The following is a 22,640-nucleotide window of genomic DNA, read 5'->3' as shown; positions in this document are numbered from 1 at the left end:
GACTTTTGTTATCAGTTTAACATTCACTATTGATAAATGTATCACATAGCTTCAAACACGGTTTGTATTTTATTTCCCAAACAAATTTTATTCCTTCCTGCATCTACCATTCAGGATTCATATATCAATGAAACCAGCTACATAAATAAAATAAGAATTTACTTACCGATAATTCTATTTCTCGGAGTCCGTAGTGGATGCTGGGGTTCCTGAAAGGACCATGGGGAATAGCGGCTCCGCAGGAGACAGGGCACAAAAAAGTAAAGCTTTACTAGGTCAGGTGGTGTGCACTGGCTCCTCCCCCTATGACCCTCCTCCAGACTCCAGTTAGGTACTGTGCCCGGACGAGCATACACAATAAGGGAGGCATTTTGAATCCCGGGTAAGACTCATACCAGCCACACCAATCACACCGTACAACTTGTGATCTAAACCCAGTTAACAGTATGACAACAGAAAGGGCCTCTTAAAGATGGCTCCTTAACAATAACCCGAATTAGTTAACAATAACTATGTACAAGTATTGCAGATAATCCGCACTTGGGATGGGCGCCCAGCATCCACTACGGACTCCGAGAAATAGAATTATCGGTAAGTAAATTCTTATTTTCTCTATCGTCCTAAGTGGATGCTGGGGTTCCTGAAAGGACCATGGGGATTATACCAAAGCTCCCAAACGGGCGGGAGAGTGCGGATGACTCTGCAGCACCGAATGAGAGAACTCCAGGTCCTCCTTTGCCAGGGTATCAAATTTGTAAAATTTTACAAACGTGTTCTCCCCCGACCACGTAGCTGCTCGGCAGAGTTGTAATGCCGAGACCCCTCGGGCAGCCGCCCAAGATGAGCCCACCTTCCTTGTGGAGTGGGCTTTTACAGTTTTAGGCTGTGGCAGGCCTGCCACAGAATGTGCAAGTTGAATTGTGTTACAAATCCAACGAGCAATCGACTGCTTAGAAGCAGGTGCGCCCAACTTGTTGGGTGCATACAATATAAACAGCGAGTCAGATTTTCTGACTCCAGCCGTCCTTGCAATGTATATTTTTAAGGCTCTGACAACGTCCAACAACTTGGAGTCCTCCAAGTCGCTAGTGGCCGCAGGCACCACAATAGGTTGGTTCAGATGAAATGCTGATACCACTTTAGGGAGAAAATGCGGACGAGTCCGCAGTTCTGCCCTATCCGAATGGAAGATTAGATAAGGACTTTTATAAGATAAAGCCGCCAATTCAGATACTCTCCTGGCAGAGGCCAGGGCTAGTAACATAGTCACTTTCAATGTGAGATATTTCAAATCCACCTTTTTCAATGGTTCAAACCAATGGGATTTGAGGAAATCTAAAACTACATTTAGATCCCACGGTGCCACCGGAGGCACCACAGGAGGCTGTATATGCAGTACTCCCTTGACAAAAGTCTGGACCTCAGGGACAGAGGCCAATTCTTTTTGGAAGAATATTGACAGGGCCGAAATTTGAACCTTAATGGATCCCAATTTGAGACCCATAGATAATCCTGATTGCAGGAAATGTAGGAAACGACCCAGTTGGAATTCCTCCGTCGGAACCCTCCGATCCTCGCACCACGCTACATATTTTCGCCAAATGCGGTGATAATGTTTCACGGTGACTTCCTTCCGTGCCTTAATCAAGGTAGGAATGACTTCTTCTGGAATGCCTTTCCCTTTTAGGATCTGGCGTTCAACCGCCATGCCGTCAAACGCAGCCGCGGTAAGTCTTGAAAAAGACAGGGACCCTGCTGTAGCAGGTCCCTTCTCAGAGGTAGAGGCCACGGTTCGTCCGTGAGCATCTCTTGAAGTTCCGGATACCAAGTCCTTCTCGGCCAATCCGGAACCACTAGTATTGTTCTTACTCTTCTTTGCCGTATGATCTTCAATACCTTTGGTATGAGCGGCAGAGGAGGAAACACATACACTGACTGGTACACCCAAGGAGTTACCAGTGCGTCCACAGCTATTGCCTGTGGATCTCTTGACCTGGCGCAATATTTGTCCAGTTTCTTGTTGAGGCGAGACGCCATCATGTCTACAATTGGTCTTTCCCAACGGTCTATTAACATGTTGAAGACTTCTGGATGTAGACCCCACTCTCCCGGATGAAGATCGTGTCTGCTGAGGAAGTCTGCTTCCCAGTTGTCCACGCCCGGGATGAACACTGCTGACAGTGCTATCACGTGATTCTCCGCCCAGCGAAGAATCTTGGCAGCTTCTGCCATTGCACTCCTGCTTCTTGTGCCGCCCTGCCTGTTTACATGGGCGACCGCCGTGATGTTGTCCGACTGAATCAACACCGGCTTTCCTTGCAGGAGAAGTTCCGCCTGGCTTAGAGCATTGTAGATTGCTCTTAGTTCCAGAATGTTTATGTGAAGAGACTTTTCCAGACTCGTCCATACTCCCTGGAAGTTTCTTCCTTGTGTGACTGCTCCCCAGCCTCTCAGGCTGGCGTCCGTGGTCACCAGGATCCAATCCTGAATGCCGAATCTGCGGCCTTCTAATAGGTGAGCCTTCTGCAACCACCACAGAAGTGACACCCTTGTCTTTGGTGACAGGGTTATTCGCAGGTGCATCTGCAGATGCGACCCTGACCATTTGTCCAACAGATCCCTTTGGAATATTCTTGCATGGAATCTGCCGAATGGAATTGCTTCGTAAGAAGCCACCATTTTTCCCAGGACTCTTGTGCATTGATGTACTGACACTTTTCCTGGTTTTAGGAGGTTCCTGACCAGATCGGATAACTCCTTGGCTTTTTCCTCTGGAAGGAAAACCTTTTTCTGAACCGTGTCCAGAATCATTCCTAGGAACAGCAGACGAGTTGTCGGGATTAAATGGGATTTTGGAATATTCAGAATCCACCCGTGTTGTCTTAGCACCTCTTGAGATAGTGCTAAAGCTGTCTCCAGCTGTTCTCTGGACCTTGCCCTTATTAGGAGATCGTCCAAGTATGGGATAACTAATACGCCTTTTCTTCGAAGAAGAATCATCATCTCGGCCATTACCTTGGTAAAGACCCGAGGCGCCGTGGACAATCCGAACGGCAGCGTCTGAAACTGATAGTGACAGTTTTGAACAATGAACCTGAGGTACCCCTGGTGTGCGGGGTAAATCGGAACGTGTAGATACGCATCCTTGATGTCCAAGGATACCATAAAGTCCCCTTCTTCCAGGTTCGCTATCACTGCTCTGAGTGACTCCATCTTGAACTTGAACTTTTTTATGTAGAGGTTCAAGGACTTCAGATTTAGAATAGGCCTTACCGAGCCATCCGGCTTCGGTACCACAAATAGAGTGGAATAATACCCCTTTCCTTGTTGTAATAGGAGTACTTTGACTATCACCTGCTGAGCGTACAGCTTGTGAATGGCTTCCAACACCCTCTCCCTTTCGGAAGAGACGGTTGGTAAGGCAGACTTCAGGAAACGATGAGGAGGATCCGTCTCTAATTCCAACCTGTACCCCTGAGATATTATCTGCAGGATCCAGGGGTCTACCTGCGAGTGAGCCCACTGCGCGCTGTAATTTTTGAGACGGCCCCCCACTGTCCCCGAGTCCGCTTGAGAGGCCCCAGCGTCATGCTGAGGTTTTTGCAGGAGCCGGGGAGGGCTTCTGTTCCTGGGAAGGAGCTGCCTGTTGGTGTCTCTTCCCTCTTCCTCTGCCTCGTGGCAGGTACGACAAGCCCTTTGCTCTCTTATTTTTGTAGGAGCGAAAAGGCTGCGGTTGAAAGGTCGGTGCCTTTCTCTGTTGGGGAGTGACTTTGAGGTAAAAAAGTGGATTTCCCGGCAGTAGCCGTGGCCACCAAGTCTGATAGACCAACTCCAAATAACTCCTCCCCTTTATACGGCAAAACCTCCATGTGACGTTTTGAATCCGCATCGGCTGTCCACTGTCGTGTCCATAAGGCTCTTCTGGCTGAAATGGACATAGCACTCACCCGAGATGCCAGTGTGCAAATATCCCTCTGTGCATCACGCATATAGATAAATGCATCCTTTATTTGTTCTAACGACAGTAAAACATTGTCCCTATCTAGGGTATCAATATTTTCAATCAGGGATTCTGACCAAACTACTCCAGCACTGCACATCCAGGCAGTTGCTATAGCTGGTCGTAGTATAACACCTGCATGTGTGTATATATTCTTTTGAATAACTTCCATCTTTCTATCTGATGGATCCTTAAGTGCGGCCGTCTCAGGAGAGGGTAACGCCACTTGTTTGGATAAGCGTGTGAGCGCCTTGTCCACCTTAGGGGGTGTTTCCCAGCGCGCCCTAACCTCTGGCGGGAAAGGGTATAATGCCAATAACTTTTTTGAAATTATCAACTTTTTATCAGGAGCAACCCACGCTTCATCACACACGTCATTTAATTCTTCTGATTCAGGAAAAACTGTTTGTAGTTTTTTCACACCATACATAATACCCTGTTTTACGGTATCTGTAGTATCAGCTAAATGTAACGTCTCCTTCATTGCCAAAATCATATAACGTGTGGCCCTACTGGAAAATACGTTTGAATTTCTACCGTCGTCACTGGAATCAGTGCCCGTGTCTGGGTCTGTGTCGACCGACTGAGGCAAAGGGCGTTTTACAGCCCCTGACGGTGTTTGAGGCGCCTGGACAGGCATTAATTGATTGTCCGGCCGCCTCATGTCCTCAACTGACTGTTTAAGGGAAGATAAACCATCACGTAATTCCACAAATAAAGGCATCCATTCTGGTGTCGACCCCCTGGGGGGTGACATCTGCATATTTGGCAATTGCTCCGCCTCCACACCAATATCGTCCTCATACATGTCGACACCACGTACCGACACACACCGCAAACTCACAGGGAATGCTCTAATGAAGACAGGACCCACTAGCCCTTTTGGGGAGACAGAGGGAGAGTCTGCCAGCACACACCACAAAGCGCTATATATACAAGGGATATCCTTATATTAAGTGCTCCCTTATAGCTGCTTTAATATATATATATATAGCCATTAATGTGCCCCCCCTCTCTGTTTTACCCTGTTTCTGTAGTGCAGTGCAGGGGAGAGACCTGGGAGCCGTTCTGACCAGCGGAGCTGTGACAGAAAATGGCGCCGTGTGCTGAGGAGATAGGCCCCGCCCCTTTTTCGGCGGGTTCTTCTCCCGCTATTTTTCCAGTCAGGCAGGGGTTAAATATCTCCATATAGCCCCTATGGGCTATATGTGAGGTATTTTTAGCCTTGTATAAGGTTTATATTTGCCTCTCAGAGCGCCCCCCCCCAGCGCTCTGCACCCTCAGTGACTGCCCAGTGAAGTGTGCTGAGAGGAAAATGGCGCACAGCTGCAGTGCTGTGCGCTACCTTATGAAGACTGAGGAGTCTTCAGCCGCCGGTTTCCGGACCTCTTCACGCTTCAGCATCTGCAAGGGGGTCGGCGGCGCGGCTCCGGGACCGGACTCCACGGCTGGGCCTGTGTTCGATCCCTCTGGAGCTAATGGTGTCCAGTAGCCAAGCAGCAAATCCACTCTGCATGCAGGTGAGTTTACTACTTTCCCCCTAAGTCCCACGTTGCAGTGATCCTGTTGCCAGCAGGACTCACTGTAAAGAAAAAAAACCTAAACTAAACTTTCTCTAAGCAGCTCTTTAGGAGAGCCACCTAGATTGCACCCTTCTCGTTCGGGCACAAAATCTAACTGGAGTCTGGAGGAGGGTCATAGGGGGAGGAGCCAGTGCACACCACCTGACCTAGTAAAGCTTTACTTTTTTGTGCCCTGTCTCCTGCGGAGCCGCTATTCCCCATGGTCCTTTCAGGAACCCCAGCATCCACTTAGGACGATAGAGAAATACAGGTTCCCAACCCAATCGGACACTCACAGCCACTGCCTGCCGTGCATTGTCCAACATCAAAAGGGTTTTTGTCGTTCACACCTCTCTGCTAGGACAGGGCCATTAGCATGCCACTTCCTATTTCCAGAGGATAGGAGATGCTAATTCAGACAGATATAGTAAGTGCATTTTTCTCTTTAAAATACAGGTGATCACATCTTAACTATAAATACATTTAAAAATGCAATCCTATAACTGTGCACAGAGCACTACATATGACGTTAAAACACATCATTAAACATACTTTTAAACAGTCTGCGCCCAGCGCCGTAAATACGTTTAACAGTGACGCCAAGCGCATTGTCCAAATGGTGCCTGGCAGCTGAGGATTAACCCCTTCAGTGCCGCAGCCGCCATTACACGTGTGGCTGGTTAGTCTCTCCGGCCACAAGTATAGAGCCTGGCTGAACCCAAGTACTTTTCAGGGGGCGTGACCTAATCACCTAAGCTGTGTTGGCCATGCACCCTTATGGGCCCTACACATATAAAGATCTGTCGCTGAGCTGCCCGATGGCGGATATGGCCGACCCAGCGGAGGGGGGGGGGGCAGTGACGGGGGGAGTGAAGTTTCTTCACTCCCCCCGTCACCCAGCTCCATTGAAGTGCAGGCAACTATGGGCGAGATCGTCCATATTGGCCTGCATGCACAGCCGATGGGGCACCAGCGATTAACGAGCGCAGGGCCGCACATGGTTCATCGCAGGTGACTCCACACTCAAAGATATGAACGTTATCTCGTTCAATAATGAACGAGATCATTCATATCGTTGAGAAATATCGGCCAGTGTGAAGGGCCTATTAGAAAAAAAATATGGAATAAATCGTATTTTAAGCACCTCCCTGGCCACACTGCAGCTCAGCACACAGCAGTGTGTGTTGGGCTGAGGAGAGGAGCTGGAGGCCGGGAGAAGTCCCTCCATCAGACCTGGCCCCAAGTAATTAGTACTCCCTCCCGGCGCCACTGGTCAGCTGCAATCTATATGGGGGATGCTACATTTCTGTACATGTTTTCTTCTGCATTCAATTTCTCACCTGCAACTTTCAGATCTTCCAAGTCCTTTTTCCGGGACACAGAACAATAACAAATTCCATAGACCATGGGACCTGCATTATAAAAAAAAAAAAAATTATATATATATATATATATATATATATATATATACACACATACAAATGAAACCTAACTGAACTGATAAACATAGTAATATAACATGAAACCGATAACATGTTCTACTGGCTGTTCCCTAGAGCACTAAAAAACAAGGTTCTGCTTGTGTTATAAAGCCTTAAATCCACCTACAACTCTGACCCTGTCTCTATATACTCTATAGGGTATATTTATCAAGGCATGGTTTGTCAAAGACGGATAAGCAGCAGATTTAACTAATAATTTTAATAACAGCAATAGAAAGAAAAGGTAAACCAGGTTTGTTTGCCATTTAATCCTATTGCCACTTTAAACCAACGGTCAAACTGGCAGATGATCGCCCATTTTGACAAAACGTTCCTTATATTTCCATAATCATGCCCTCTTTTTTCCACAAGGACCAAATAACAATCATCCAATCGAATTCTCACCCCCGAGGCTCTCCAAAAAAGTTCTAAACCTCATTGAATACTCTAATATGTTTGCAAACGCTGCATTCTCACACATTTCCAGCCAGTGAAACAGAATAACTTGTGTCATGTTTGTCAAAGTCAGAAAAATATCTCTATGCACACTACCATATTTGCACCTCACACAGGTCCGTGCTGCGCATGCGTACGCTCTCCCGTACGTGCGCATACTCACAGTCGCGGGCACCCGCAGGCGCATGGTATGCGTATTTACGGTAGAGTTTATGCGATCATAGCGTGCGACTCAATCATTACATATTTTCACTAATAATGTATTTTGTAGATTATGGTCCCTTTGATAGAATCTGAAAGTTTGGTTAATATAGAATGTTCATGAACAGAGGAGTCCCTCTTTGTTTGATATGAAGGGTCAGATAGGAGTAATACAGTGGTGTTTAGTATCCATCGGAAGAGTATAAAATTAGCAATATTCCGGTGTTGGTTTGAAGCAGATCAATCACTCGTGCGAATAGTTATGGACATAAGAAGTTTATGAACATTTATTTTATTTGCACTTTATTACCCATGCGGCGGGAAACCCAGTTTCCCTCCCACCTGAGCAGTTGGAAATAGTCACAGCCCACCTGTATGAATCAACCTATGACCTTTTGTTATAATGCGAAGCCGAATTCCTGTGTCCAATGAACAATGAGATTGTAGGGACCATTGAATTGTATTGTGTGTGGGGCATAAATAGCAGGCCGACCATATCCAACTTCACTCTCTTCAACGGTTCTCATTGCTGATAATCGGGAGCTGGATATCGAGGCGCATGCGATCGTTCCCCTTGTGCGTAAGTTTTCTCCGTAATCATATTGTCTTACTGTGAGCCATCTCTCTCTCTATCTCTCCCTCTCTCTCTACTCTTTCTCTCGTATTTTCCTTAAATTGTATTGTATTTTATTTCCTGTGTAGTTTATCTGGTTAGTTGGTTTATGTTATACTGTAGTGTATGCTTTGTACTGTGATTCTTTTTACAAGTAATAGTCATAATACACATAATAGGTTTCGGACCCTAAGCCCAGGTATCTGTGTATTCTTTATAGTGTTAAGTATTCTCTGAGCGTCGGTGACGCTCAAGCAGCTTTGTAGTTAATCAGGTTACACAAGGTTGCACTTACACTTTGTCTCTACACTAAGGTTTACTGTGTATTTCATTGTTAGAGGTATAGATATAAAGGTTTAACGTTGTGAGCGTCTGCATCGCTGGTGATCTCCTCGTGGTCCCGAGCGCTGCTACGCTATAGCGAATCATTACGATAAGTCAACAGCCAATAGTCTGCCTGCCTGCGATCACCTAGCCGTGAGTGAACGTGACGCCTGAGCGTCTCGATCACGGCTAAGCGATCGATACGCAACTTGCGTACCCTTACGGTACTTCTTACGTAGATAGCGTACAGTGTTCTTAGACCTCATAAAGGGTTATATACACGATAAATATTTAGCTTTGTCAATTGGGGGCTCGTCCTGTCCTTCACATATCTGCACTAGGTAGATCAGCAGACATTATCCCTCAGCAAAGGGCGGGAGGTTGTCTCGTAGTGCTGACGGGATAAGCGTCTGCTTCGCTTAGATAAAAGAGTGCTGAAGGAATCCGGGAACCGGAGGTAAGAACAAAACGCTTGTGTCTTTTAAAACTGTTTATTTGTCTTCTGTCTTGCGTACACACGCACGCATACATATATCTGCATTTCTTTTTCATTTTCGTATATCACTATCCTGTTTGCCAATTTTATAGTTGATAGAAAAGTGCAAAAAGAGACTTGCTGTTATTTCATAGTTTAAGAATAGAGGTAATAGTTAAAAGTGTAGAGAAACACACAGGTTTGCCTGGGAGATAAGGCAAAGCCAGTGGGGTACGCGGTAGATGATCAGGGATCGTCTACATTGATAAAAGTATATTGTGTTACGGTGGATCTTTGCATTGCGTGCACGTGTCTCTAACAAAGACTAGCGTACGCAATCCAAAGGCCGACGCACGCAGCGTACATTACGCAACGGAGCGTCCGGTTACGCCCACGTAGCTCAAATCACGAAGTTGAATTTTAGCGCAAAGCGATAATTAACGCAAAGGCGATAGTTAGCGCTAAGCGGTAAATAGCGCAAAAGGCGATAAATAACGCAAGTCTATTTTTGGAAAGTCTGAAATTTAGTTTAACAGATCCTGCTCCTAATTGGTAACACAGCTGGGCTAAAGGAAATTTCTGCGCAGAAATAGAAATAGAAACAAAAGTGTACATGTGATGAGTGAGTGTTTTTACAATTTTTAAAGGTTGAACCACAAGAAAAGTCGAGTACTCGTGAGGTACATGCGTGTAAGTGACGTGCACGGTGGCTAGGGAGGCATCTCTGGTTAAATACAATTTTGAGCATTAGAGTATAGCAGACCAGGAGGTCATACTAACAAGACCAGGAGGTCACACTGTAACAAGACCAGGAGGTCATAACAGACCAGGAGGTCCAGGTACAGCCGACAAGGAAGTCCGCTATACAGTTCACAGGCACAACACCGAAAAGGGTTGGTGCAACACCCATATAGGCCATATAAGCTCTGGCTGAAGGAATTCGCAGTCGTAAGTTTCGATTCCATTGGTCTTTCCGTACATAAGCTTAGTTGTTTGTGTACTGAACGACTGGACCGCACGTAAGTGTGTGCAGTAGTTAGTAATCTGACCTAATACCATTAGAGTAAAGGGGTCACAAACGCTATCTGTACACTCTAACGTGATTTGTGTAATTTTTTTTATTTTAAGGGAAGTTCGCTGCTCACTCAGGAACTATCCAGCAACCAATAGTTACTGGAAAGAGTAAGTGTTCTTCGGATAACCCTCACAGGTTCCAGTAAATAGAGGTTCAGGTCGCAGGGGCCCTAGGTCGAGTACGCCAGCACCATATCGGTGTGATCAGGTCGTATAGGTCGGCGTGGGCGAGTGAGTGGGGTACTCGGTAAACCGCCACCGTCAGCCTATTGTTGGCATTTGGTTTTTTCGTAAAGGGTTGGCTAAATAAAGCAACACTTTCGAACTATGGGGGCCACTTGTTCAGGTAGGGGGCGATCAACCTCGGTTCGGGTTGATTCAGTGGTCCGGCCAATTGGGTCGGCCAGGTATATCATGTGTGAGAAATATGGAAGTCACACAGAAACTTTATGTGATGAATGGGAGAGAATGACTGTGCATGACGGGGAGAAATTCCCGAGAATAGGGAGCTTCAGCTCAGAAGTGTTACAAAATTTAAGGAGGAGGATATGTCTCATAAAATCAACAAAGAGACGAATTCAGCATTATGATTATTTACAGTTGTGGCAACAGGAAGGTGAGATACAGAGAGGTTTGGCTCAGGCGGCGGGATCTGGCTCTAACAGAAAACTAATTGCCACGGCCCCGCCGCCACCATATATATCAGGAGAGAAGTTGATTACGGAGAAAGACGCACTAAGGTGTAACACAAAATCACTTAGTAACTGTGTAAATGTTAATGATAATGTTAACCCATTAACCCATGCAAGTATTAACCCGTGCAAGTTGTACCCTGTTTTGAACTTTCCTCAGGAGTGTGATCAAGAGGACGAAGCGACAACGATTTCAGCGCTCTCTCTAGCAGCCACCATAGCAGAGACCACAGTAGGCACAGCTCCACCCACGAGATTAGTAAAGGCCCCTAGCGGAGGGATAGGTGAGGTCGTATCAACTGGTAAGTACGGCACCATGCATTATGCTGAAACTATTTCACCACAGCCTGTAGAATCTACACAGAATGAGGTTGTTAGAATTACACCTGTTAGAGTAATAGCAGTGCCAAATGGGAAAACAGACGCATCAGGAGCCACTCCCATTAGGAACATTGCCATGTACACTCCATTTTCCCGAATGGAATTAAGGACCATAGTGTCTGAATTTCCTGACCCTAGAAAAGACTTAGTTGCCAGTCAAAAATACATCAGAGACTTAGGTAACACTGTAGAGCCCAACAATAAAGACTGGCAGATATTGCTGAGAGCATGTTTACCCTCAAATGTCGACGCAACTCAATTTTTAGCTGATTGCGGACTAGATCATGATGTACCTCTTACAGATGTGTACAACCAAGATAATGTGAAAAGAATAAACTTGCAGCTAAAAGAGTATTTCCCAGCAGTAGCTAAATGGAATAAGATATTCTCCATTAAACAGAAGGAGTCAGAGACAGCTGCAGAGTATTTTCACAGAGCATTATTAGAAATGGCAAAATACACAGGTATAGAGGACATTAAAACAGACACAAACCATCGGGAAGTAGCAGTATCGGTACTGATGGATGGTTTAAAAGAGTCATTGAAGACTAGGGTACAGACCACGCAACCATGTTGGCGAGGTCTTTCTGTGGCTACTTTGAGAGAGGCTGCTATTGATCATGACAGAAACATCACCAGACACAGGGAACAACAAGGTGACAAATTAATGTCAGTAAGTATACAGGCTCTGACCACAAGGCAGCCTTTGTTTGTATCACCAAATCCTGTGGGTAAGTCAAGTATGGTTACTTGTTATTCTTGTCACAAACAGGGACACATGGCACGAAATTGTAGAGTAAAGAATTCACGAAACACATACCAACCCCCTAGACAACGACACGACACACGACATTGGGAGCAAGGTCCGCAGAAACGGAGTTATGAGCCACATACAGGGGAAACAAAAAGATATCCCCCAAACAGAGACTGGCATGCCTCTGGTAGTTCCCAACTATCTCCCTCACAAATAGTTGCTGCCAGCGGGATTCAGGGAGGTCACCATACCCAATAGGGGTGTGGCCATACCTGTAATCTGCAGCCAGTGAAATTGATTGCCAACCTTGAAAGTGAACCCGAGGTCGCAATCAATGTAGCTGGTAAAACTTTAAACTTTCTTGTAGACACAGGGGCGGCCAAGTCAGTGATAAATTCGACAGTGGGCATGAGAACCACTGGTAGGACAATTCCAGCCATGGGAGTAACAGGAGTAGTCCAGCACTACCCTGTTAGCAAACCAGCCGAGATTACAATAGGGCCTTTGCATACCAAGCATTCCTTTTTGCTGGCTGCATCGGCACCAACCAATCTCCTGGGAAGAGACTTACTGTGTAAAATGGGGTGCGTCATTTATTGTACTCCTGAAGGTGTATTCTTGGACATACCTGAGAAACACGCTCAGGAAGTGCGAGACATGTTAGACTCCCCATCAAAATTAATGTCACATACCATTATGACAAATAGGAATCCATCCCAAATAGAAGAGATGACATCTCAGATACCAGAGTCACTTTGGACAAAAGACGGACAGGACACTGGATTAATGGCAAACGTAGCTCCAGTAGTTGTACAAGTAAAAGATGGTAGGATAGCTCCAAAAATCCCACAGTATCCTCTGAAGCCAGAGGTGGAGTTAGGAGTTTACCCAGTAATAGAGCGCTTGCTACAACAGGGCATTCTGGTAAGAACGTCCAGCACTGCCAATAGTCCCATCTTCCCTGTTAAGAAGAGTGGGGGGAGGGGTTACAGGCTAGTGCAGGATCTAAGGGGGATTAACAAAATAGTTGAGAGTCAGTTCCCCGTAGTGCCAAATCCAGCTGTCATCCTAATGCAAATCCCTCCCACTGCCAAATTTTTCACTGTTATTGACCTCTGCTCCGCTTTCTTTTCGGTACCTCTGCACCCTGACAGCCAATATTTGTTTGCATTCACATACAGAGGAGTCCAATACACGTGGACTCGATTACCCCAAGGTTTCATAGATAGTCCAAGTATATTTTCTCAGGCTTTGCATGATTGTTTACAGTCTTTTCAACCAAACAGTGGATCAGTATTGATACAGTATGTGGACGATTTATTACTGTGTTCAGATTCACTGGAAGCATCTCTGAAGGATACGAAACAGCTCCTGTTTCATCTTTCAGACACAGGTCACAAGGTTTCCAAAGACAAGTTGCAATTATGCCAAACTAAGGTAAAATATTTGGGACACTGTCTAACACAAGGACTGAGACACCTGACCGCTGATAGAATCCAAGCAATTAGAGACATGACCCTACCACAAACCCAGCAACAGATCAGAACGTTTTTAGGAATGTGTGGGTATTGCCGTAATTGGATCCCAGGGTTTTCCATATTGGCGTTACCTTTGCAGGAAATGGTCTCCTCAAACAAACCTGATAGGATTTTGCATACAGACGAATCCGAAACAGCATTTGAGAGACTCAAACAGTGCCTAACGCAGGCGCCAGCGCTAGGTATGCCAGACTATGGGAAACCCTTTGAACTATACGGAACAGAAAGTGCTGGTTGCGCAGCAGGTGTACTAACCCAAAAACACGGTGATGCCAGCAGGCCAGTTGCATACTACAGCGCTCAGCTAGATACGGTAGCGCGATCCCTCCCCACATGCTTGCGAAGCGTTGCTGCGATAGCATTGCTAGTGACAAAAAGCGAAGATGTCGTGCTAGGCCACAACCTCACAATCCATACGCCACATGCAGTATCAGCCTTATTGAATTCTGCCCAAACCAGACACGTCTCATCAGCGAGGTTTACAAGATGGGAATTGGCACTAATGGCCCCCGTAAACATCACCATAAGGAGATGCAGTGCATTAAATCCTGCAACATATCTCCCAGGTGTGCCCGGTCAGGCACAAAGGGTGGAAGGTGAGAGTGCTGGGGAAGGAGGATTTAATACAAAGGAAGATACACATGATTGTATGGAATATTTGACCCAAAATTTTACCGCAAGGCCTGACATCAGTGACAACCCACTGGAAGATGCAGAACTCACGTTCTACACGGACGGTAGTTGTCACAGACAGTCAGACTCGGGAGACTTGTGTACTGGATACGCAGTCGTAGATGACCAAGACACCATAGAAGCTGAACCGCTAGGCCCACCTCACTCAGCCCAGGTTGCTGAACTGGTCGCCCTAACCAGAGCATGTGAATTGGCTAAGGGTAAGTCAGCCAATATCTACACCGATTCTAGATACGCATTCGGGGTAGTCCATGATTTCGGAGCCCTATGGCGCCTCAGAAATTTCATGACGGCAGCTGGTACACCGGTAGCGCATGCAGCTCACATAAAAAGGCTTCTAACAGCGATACAGGAACCCGACAGAGTGGCTGTTATCAAATGTAAAGCACACACATATAGCCAAGACCCGGTATCACTTGGTAACAGCCGAGCAGACGAAGCTGCTAAGTTAGCAGCTGCTACCCCCATACAGACAGACACCACACAATTAATGGTATTTAATACCATTAACACACAGAAGTTGTGTGAAATGCAAAATTTGTGTTCCACACAGGAAAAGGCAGTCTGGAAGGCAAAGGGATGTGGCCAAGAGTCCTCAGGACTCTGGACGGATGGACATGGTAAACCAGTGGCCCCCAGAGCATATCTTCCATGTCTGGCTGAGGCAGCTCACGGGCTGACTCATCTAGGCAAGGAAGGGATGTGCAAATTGGTAAGAGCCTATTGGTGCGCCCCAGGATTCTCCTCTCATGCGAGTAAAAGAGCAATGTCATGCCTTACCTGTTTGAGAAAGAATATTGGAAAGGCAATACCTACAGAACCATCCCATATCCCACCTGCCGGCGGCCCTTTCCAGGTAATACAAATTGACTTCATTCAATTACCCCCTTGTCGGAATTTGAAATATGTACTTGTTTGTATAGATGTTTTCTCGAATTGGGTCGAAGCATTTCCTGCAGCTACAAATACCGCTATGTTTACAGCTAAGAAAATTGTGCAGGAATTTGTATGTAGATATGGTATCCCTAGAATAATCGAAAGTGATAGGGGTACCCAATTTACAGGTGATGTCTTTCAAGGAATGTGTAAGTTGATGGGAATTGATAGCAAGCTGCACACTCCGTACCGTCCACAGGCGAGTGCGAAGGTCGAAAGAGTGAACAGCACTATTAAAAATAAATTGAGTAAAGTGATGGCAGAGACAGGATTGACATGGCCAGAAGCTTTACCCATTGTATTGTACAGTATCAGAACCACTCCCAGGTCCCCTCTTAATCTGTCCCCCTTTGAAATCTTATTTGGTCGACAACCGCATGTCATGATTAACCCTCAGGATGATTTGAAATGTAACAGTGAAGTAACTGTAAAGTACTTGATTAACATGAGTAAACAGTTAAGGAATCAAAATGATAATCTGAAGTTGGTGATTCCTGATCTACCTGATAGTAATTGTCATGACATTGAACCTGGGGATTATGTAATGATACGGAATTTTCTACGCTCAGGTTGCCTTATTGACAGATGGGAAGGACCATACCAGGTCTTATTGACTAGCACTACGGCATTGAAGGTTGCTGAGAGAGAGACTTGGGTCCATTCATCCCACTGCAAGAAGGTTGCTGATCCAGAGAAGTCCCGTGATAAGGAACAGACGGTAGAGGTTGTATCACTGGAGTGTCTGTTCCAGGAGGACTGAGGCGGCACCTGAGCCTTGAAGACCGAGAGCTGTTGTCGACTCCCCACTCCCTTTTATTGTTTTCTCCACTTCCCATCCCCTCTCCCTCAAATGTATTTTTCCTCCTTCTCATTCTTCTTCGTCTCCTCCTCAAAGATGGACTTGCCCCAAGAGACTGTGATCCGGATTTTCCTGTTGACCATGATGTTGACCAGAGCAGTCTGTTCCGGCGAGAGTACCATGGAGGTCGAGAGAGGTTCTGGAATGGGTTCCGATTATGATGATGGAGGCGTAATTTTCCAAGATCAACCTAACCAACAAGCAAAGGCGAGTATCAGAAAACGATCCGATAGCATTGACCATAGAAGAAATTGTGACGGATTGTTAGCTGAAGAAAATTGTATCTGTAGGCTCTGTAACAATGTCATTGAAGATGGGTGCATTAAGAAATGCCAATCCAGTTTTAATATCCATATGGACCGACATCCATTGAGTGATTATCACTCCTAAGTGGGTAATGTATTAAACAAAACAGATTGTTGGGTATGCTCTCAAGTACCTCAGGGTCATAGCAAATCAGGGCTAGTACCATTTCCTTTAACGATAGGGGAGGTACTTGAGTTAAATGGTGGGAGACCGGTGGACCGGAGGTTTAATATCTCCAGCCCTCCTAGTTTGAAGCTCCACCAATACCACGTGGATAGGTCCCTATTATGTTTTAACATCTCCAATCCCAGAAAGCCGGGAAATTGGGAAGTATCATGGAGTAACCACACCATGACCTTTTCACATAGAGCAGATAGAATGCCTACAGATACAGAGCTTGTACGCCACATAGCCAGTAGAGGAAAATCTTTCCGGTATAGATACACCCTAGGAAATAGGATTACTAGAGTTGGAGAAGTATCACCAGGATACTGTGCACATATCGTACAACCTGATACGTGCATTAAGCAGATGGAAGAATTAGGGCTAGGAGATTTCACCTGGAAGGTGTGTAATATGGTAATGTCTTTCTCCGTCCCATATGTTCTCCCCGATGATGCATATTTCATATGCGGGAGAAAGGCGTACAAGTGGCTTGCCCCAAACTCTGAAGGATTGTGTTATATTGGAAGAGTATTGCCTGAAGTGATGACTGTAACACATGATAAAATGAAAGACATACACCGTGGTGCCCAAGCTCCTTATACTCACACTCATTACGAGCACCTCGTTAAAAGACAACTGTCAGAAAGGTTAGAGCATCCGGCCTCTGATCTGATCCATGAATCCACCGGGATTCAGGTTCTGGTGGCGTTAGATTTCACTCGCACCGCTCGAGGAGTGATGAATTATAGATACATTTCCGCACTCGCCAATTTGTTAGATAATATCACTGAAATGTATGATGACACGTTTAGATACACTGGAAGAGAACTCCAAGCTTATAAAACAGAACTGGTACAGCATAGAATGGTTCTTAATTACCTCACAGCAGTGACAGGCGGATATTGTGTTACATTGGCAACACAGTACGGCATAAAGTGTTGCACGTATATCACAAATAGCACCGAGGATCCGGTCGAGGTCATAGACCAAAAGATGGACGATATTCTCCAATTGAAGTGGGAATTTCACCGAAAACACAATCTCACTCTTGCTGCTGTAGGTAATGAGCTGACTGGTTGGGTGTCATGGTTGAACCCGCAAAATTGGTTCTCTGGTTTAGGAGACTGGGCTCAAGGAGTCATAATGGATGTTGGAAAGTTTCTCCTATGTATTTTAGGTGTCGTTATATCGATTGGATTGATATTTAGATGCGGGCAGGCTTTACTGAGGTGCAAACGAAGTACCAGAGTGATGAGTTTGAGGAGTGAGGAAACTGTAATTAACCTGGATTTGATTTACGACCCAACGATAGAAACAATGATGTGATGAAAATGCGATTTCTACGGTCCGTTTCTTTCACCTGTTTTTCTGGTTTTTCTCCAAGATAACAAGACCCCCTTGGACGAGGAAGTTGATGAGACGCTATACAGACAACGGATAGACCAAAGACGAAGTTTTGACCACTTGAGATATGGACACTTGATGAACTTTGCCATGGATCCCCAGTTTCCCTAGAATTCTTAAAATTACGCTAGCCCAACATTTTTTTTGTAAATCTAATGGCATTGACAAAGCTTATTGCTCACGCTTAATGAGCAAAACAGCGCAAAGAAGACGACTTTCAACTGATACCGAACAAAACTTCAACCGACAGATGTACATTAACCTGACATAGAATACCACCGCATTTACCGTAATTATGTCTTTTCTTCATTTCTACAACCCTCAGGAATGACACACATAGTATAGGGAATACAGGCACAGATATCAGCAATCACATATTCCCCCATTCATGTATCATCAACTAAAATGTGCTCCCCATTTTGTTCAAAATCCGAAAAGAGCTCGGTAAAGTTTGACAGCCCATCCACAGACCTGTACCACGGGATAAGAAGGAATTCAAATGTATACTTCGCAATACCTCGAAGCTTGATTTACAACACGTACGGCACGATGATACATGACCCCCCAAACATGGACTCATACACACATGCTTCTGCTATCACACTAGGTCATACCCTCTTCACACCTACTCCTCTCTCCTCCCTTACCCAACCATGGAAATGAATTAACCCCTGACATATATTTTTCTCCTTTTGAAATGTTTTCAGGAAGTGGCAGTTATTATTGACTGCCAAAGGGTGGACTGTCAAAGTCAGAAAAATATCTCTATGCACACTACCATATTTGCACCTCACACAGGTCCGTGCTGCGCATGCGTACGCTCTCCCGTACGTGCGCATACTCACAGTCGCGGGCACCCGCAGGCGCATGGTATGCGTATTTACGGTAGAGTTTATGCGATCATAGCGTGCGACTCAATCATTACATATTTTCACTAATAATGTATTTTGTAGATTATGGTCCCTTTGATAGAATCTGAAAGTTTGGTTAATATAGAATGTTCATGAACAGAGGAGTCCCTCTTTGTTTGATATGAAGGGTCAGATAGGAGTAATACAGTGGTGTTTAGTATCCATCGGAAGAGTATAAAATTAGCAATATTCCGGTGTTGGTTTGAAGCAGATCAATCGCTCGTGCGAATAGTTATGGACATAAGAAGTTTATGAACATTTATTTTATTTGCACTTTATTACCCATGCGGCGGGAAACCCAGTTTCCCTCCCACCTGAGCAGTTGGAAATAGTCACAGCCCACCTGTATGAATCAACCTATGACCTTTTGTTATAATGCGAAGCCGAATTCCTGTGTCCAATGAACAATGAGATTGTAGGGACCATTGAATTGTATTGTGTGTGGGGCATAAATAGCAGGCCGACCATATCCAACTTCACTCTCTTCAACGGTTCTCATTGCTGATAATCGGGAGCTGGATATCGAGGCGCATGCGATCGTTCCCCTTGTGCGTAAGTTTTCTCCGTAATCATATTGTCTTACTGTGAGCCATCTCTCTCTCTCTCTATCTCTCCCTCTCTCTCTACTCTTTCTCTCGTATTTTCCTTAAATTGTATTGTATTTTATTTCCTGTGTAGTTTATCTGGTTAGTTGGTTTATGTTATACTGTAGTGTATGCTTTGTACTGTGATTCTTTTTACAAGTAATAGTCATAATACACATAATAGGTTTCGGACCCTAAGCCCAGGTATCTGTGTATTCTTTATAGTGTTAAGTATTCTCTGAGCGTCGGTGACGCTCAAGCAGCTTTGTAGTTAATCAGGTTACACAAGGTTGCACTTACACTTTGTCTCTACACTAAGGTTTACTGTGTATTTCATTGTTAGAGGTATAGATATAAAGGTTTAACGTTGTGAGCGTCTGCATCGCTGGTGATCTCCTCGTGGTCCCGAGCGCTGCTACGCTATAGCGAATCATTACGATAAGTCAACAGCCAATAGTCTGCCTGCCTGCGATCACCTAGCCGTGAGTGAACTTGACGCCTGAGCGTCTCGATCACGGCTAAGCGATCGATACGCAACTTGCGTACCCTTACGGTACTTCTTACGTAGATAGCGTACAGTGTTCTTAGACCTCATAAAGGGTTATATACACGATAAATATTTAGCTTTGTCATGTTATCCTCAGTGCCATCTCTGCCCGTGATGCTTGGATCATTTCCAGCATCACGAAATTAACCTACAGTACTTGCGGTTCAAGTTCAGAACATAGAGGACGACACCCCCCTTCCCCCCACCCGGGATTGCATAACTAAACTACATCAGATCATTAAACTTGGTCAGATTAAAAACATGTACGCTCACCACAGGTTACTATCCCCAATAGCTGTCCATGCAGATAGTGTTCTAAAGCAGTTTGGTTATGCTAACTCAGGTGATCCCATATTCTGAACTTATGCCCCTACTTTCCATACATTCTATTTTAAAGTGACAAGCAAAGAGAGCTGTAAACACTGTACCCTACATGTAAAAGTATGAAATAATCAGTAATATACACTGCCTGTATATACAAATAGGGACACATTTTTAAAAAGAAAAAATCGGAAGACTCCGGGGGAGATATTAAGGGAAATTATCCACATGCCCCAATATAGGAATGGCAAACTGGCTGGGTATGCATGACCGCCGGTCAGTATGACGATGAAGATGCCCGGAGGGGGGGGGGGCGCATAGCCCCTTGCGGACTCGGTGGCAACCTGTGCTCACCACAGGTTCTATTCCCACAGAGGGTATAGGGAACAGTCCCTGCCGACCGTCAGGATTGTGAGGGGGCGGGATGTAGGGAGAGGTATTGTGACCGCCGGTCACATAACCAGAGGTTTCTGTAAAGCACCTTGATTCCAAATGTAGAAAAATCACTATAAAAATAATTATTTTTCTTATTGTGTGTGCATACCTCCCAACATGACCCTCTCCAGGAGGGACAGAAGGCTCTGCTCCTGGACTTCCCTATTAATTTAGGATTACCATCACCTGTCCTGAAACACCTTTCTTATCCATTAACCTGTTCGACACAGGTGCCGGAAATCATAAACTATGAGGAAAGTCCAGTGGCAGAGCATTGAGTCCCTCCTGGAGAGAGTCATGTTGGGAGGTGTGTGTGTGTGTGTGTGTGTGTGTGTGTGTGTGTGTGTGTGTAAGAGTATATAGGATCCCACTGATGTACAGAGCAGATCTAGGCAACCAGTTGTTTGACAGCTGCTATGCATACGTATAATTAACTCCCCGTTGACAGGTTTGGACATGCTGGTAATTGTGGTTCCACAGCCTACTGTGGCGTAATCAATGATGGCCGCTCACCCAGCACGGGCCCCCGACCGGCCTCGTCTATCCCCAGGCAACATCCCTCCTTCTTGCACTGCTCCGGTACCGGGGAAGCCAGGAGACAGTTCTGAGAGTTGTCCCGCTCGAACGGCGACAGGTCCATGCTGATAGCGCCACTTCCGTCAACAACGACAAGCCGGCAGCTTCGCGCCAAAATGGCATCACGTGGCGGCAGGCGGCCAGCCAATCGCGAAGCCCCGCTTTCAACAGACTTTATTCATCGGGAGACCGGAGGACAGCGCTCAATAGATTGGTCTATGTATCACTTACATCGTCATGTCTTCTGCAGTTCATGTTTCTTTATTAAACTAACAGAAAATAATAATAATTATTATTATTATTTCCATATGTATTTACAATTGTATCTTCCAATAAAGTTATTTATTCTAATATAAATGACTTGTAAAATCCTAACCCTTTTAAAGTGTTGGTCAATTGTGCTGTGTGCATATTGAGATAGTTGCATGATAAAAAAAAACGTCAATTCTTTGCTTTGATTAGCAGAAAATGCCAAATATGACAATATGGTGGGGGCAAATAAAAATAAACAACCAGTGCAATACAGTGCAACACCACAGTAACAGGAGAATATGAAAATGGTGTCAATATCTTTGGCGCTGAGTTTGCAAAAACACAGGTGAAGTGACCTCAAAGCCTTTAGTTTTCTTTTCAGGAATGTTCGGTAAAAAGGAGTCAAGATGCCAGCGTTCAGGTGACCGACGCCAGAATCCCAACACCACTCTGAATCCTGGCACCGGAACACAGACTGCTGACATCCCGAAGGTAAGTACTGACTCACTACATGCCGCCTGGCTGCCGCTGTGTGCCACCGCCGCCCGCGAGGAGAGGAGCGCACCAGCTACGGGGGGGGGGGAGGTGTTTGACTGAGCCGCAGCAGCGCACTGTAATTGGTGGAGGCGCTGCTGCTGCTGTCCCTCTCCTTCACCATAGGCTGTCCTCCGCCACTGTGAATGCTGGGATGCGCTTCCCAACATTCACAGCGGCGGAGGGCAGCCAATTACACTGCGCTGCTGCGGCTCCCGAGTCCCCCTCCCTATTCTCCCCTATTCGGCCATAGCTCCTCCCCCTTGTGACGTGTCTCCTCCCTGACGTCAGAAGGTCCCTTCTTCCACTCCGATTTAGAACCAACCGAAGCTGCACCGAGGAGCCTGAGCCAGCGAAAACAGTAAGTATATCTATCTTTCTCAGTCGTCAGGACGTACATGCCGGCGAGTGGGGCCTCCATCCAGAAGTATTTCAACTCCTAGTGGAAAAGTGGGGCCTTCCAGACGTAGATCTGATGGCGTCTCGACACAATCACAAGGTTCCGGTCTTCGGAGCAAGGACAAGGGATCCTCAAGCAGCATTCGTGGATGCACTGGCGGTGCCGT

At 45.7% G+C, this 22,640-nt stretch overlaps 1 protein-coding gene across 1 annotated transcript in view; it reads right to left on the bottom strand.

Annotated features, from left to right (window-relative positions):
* The window catches only part of RNASEH2A (ribonuclease H2 subunit A), a 90,167-nt gene extending 68,725 nt beyond the window's left edge, over positions 1 to 21,442 (bottom strand). The window contains exons 1-2 of the mRNA XM_063931190.1: positions 21,226 to 21,442; positions 6,903 to 6,974 (exon numbers count right to left, since the gene is read on the bottom strand). Of these exons, the coding sequence (XP_063787260.1) occupies positions 6,903 to 6,974; positions 21,226 to 21,352 (199 nt within the window). The 5' untranslated portion in view covers positions 21,353 to 21,442. The remainder of the gene's footprint in view (positions 1 to 6,902; positions 6,975 to 21,225) is intronic.
* Positions 21,443 to 22,640: the final 1,198 nt, after the last annotated feature.

Source organism: Pseudophryne corroboree, chromosome 6 (assembly GCF_028390025.1).
Source record: "Pseudophryne corroboree isolate aPseCor3 chromosome 6, aPseCor3.hap2, whole genome shotgun sequence".
Lineage (NCBI taxonomy): Eukaryota > Metazoa > Chordata > Amphibia > Anura > Myobatrachidae > Pseudophryne > Pseudophryne corroboree.
The sequence above is the reverse complement of the archived record's forward strand: the minus strand, read 5'-3'. Positions and strand labels throughout refer to the sequence as shown.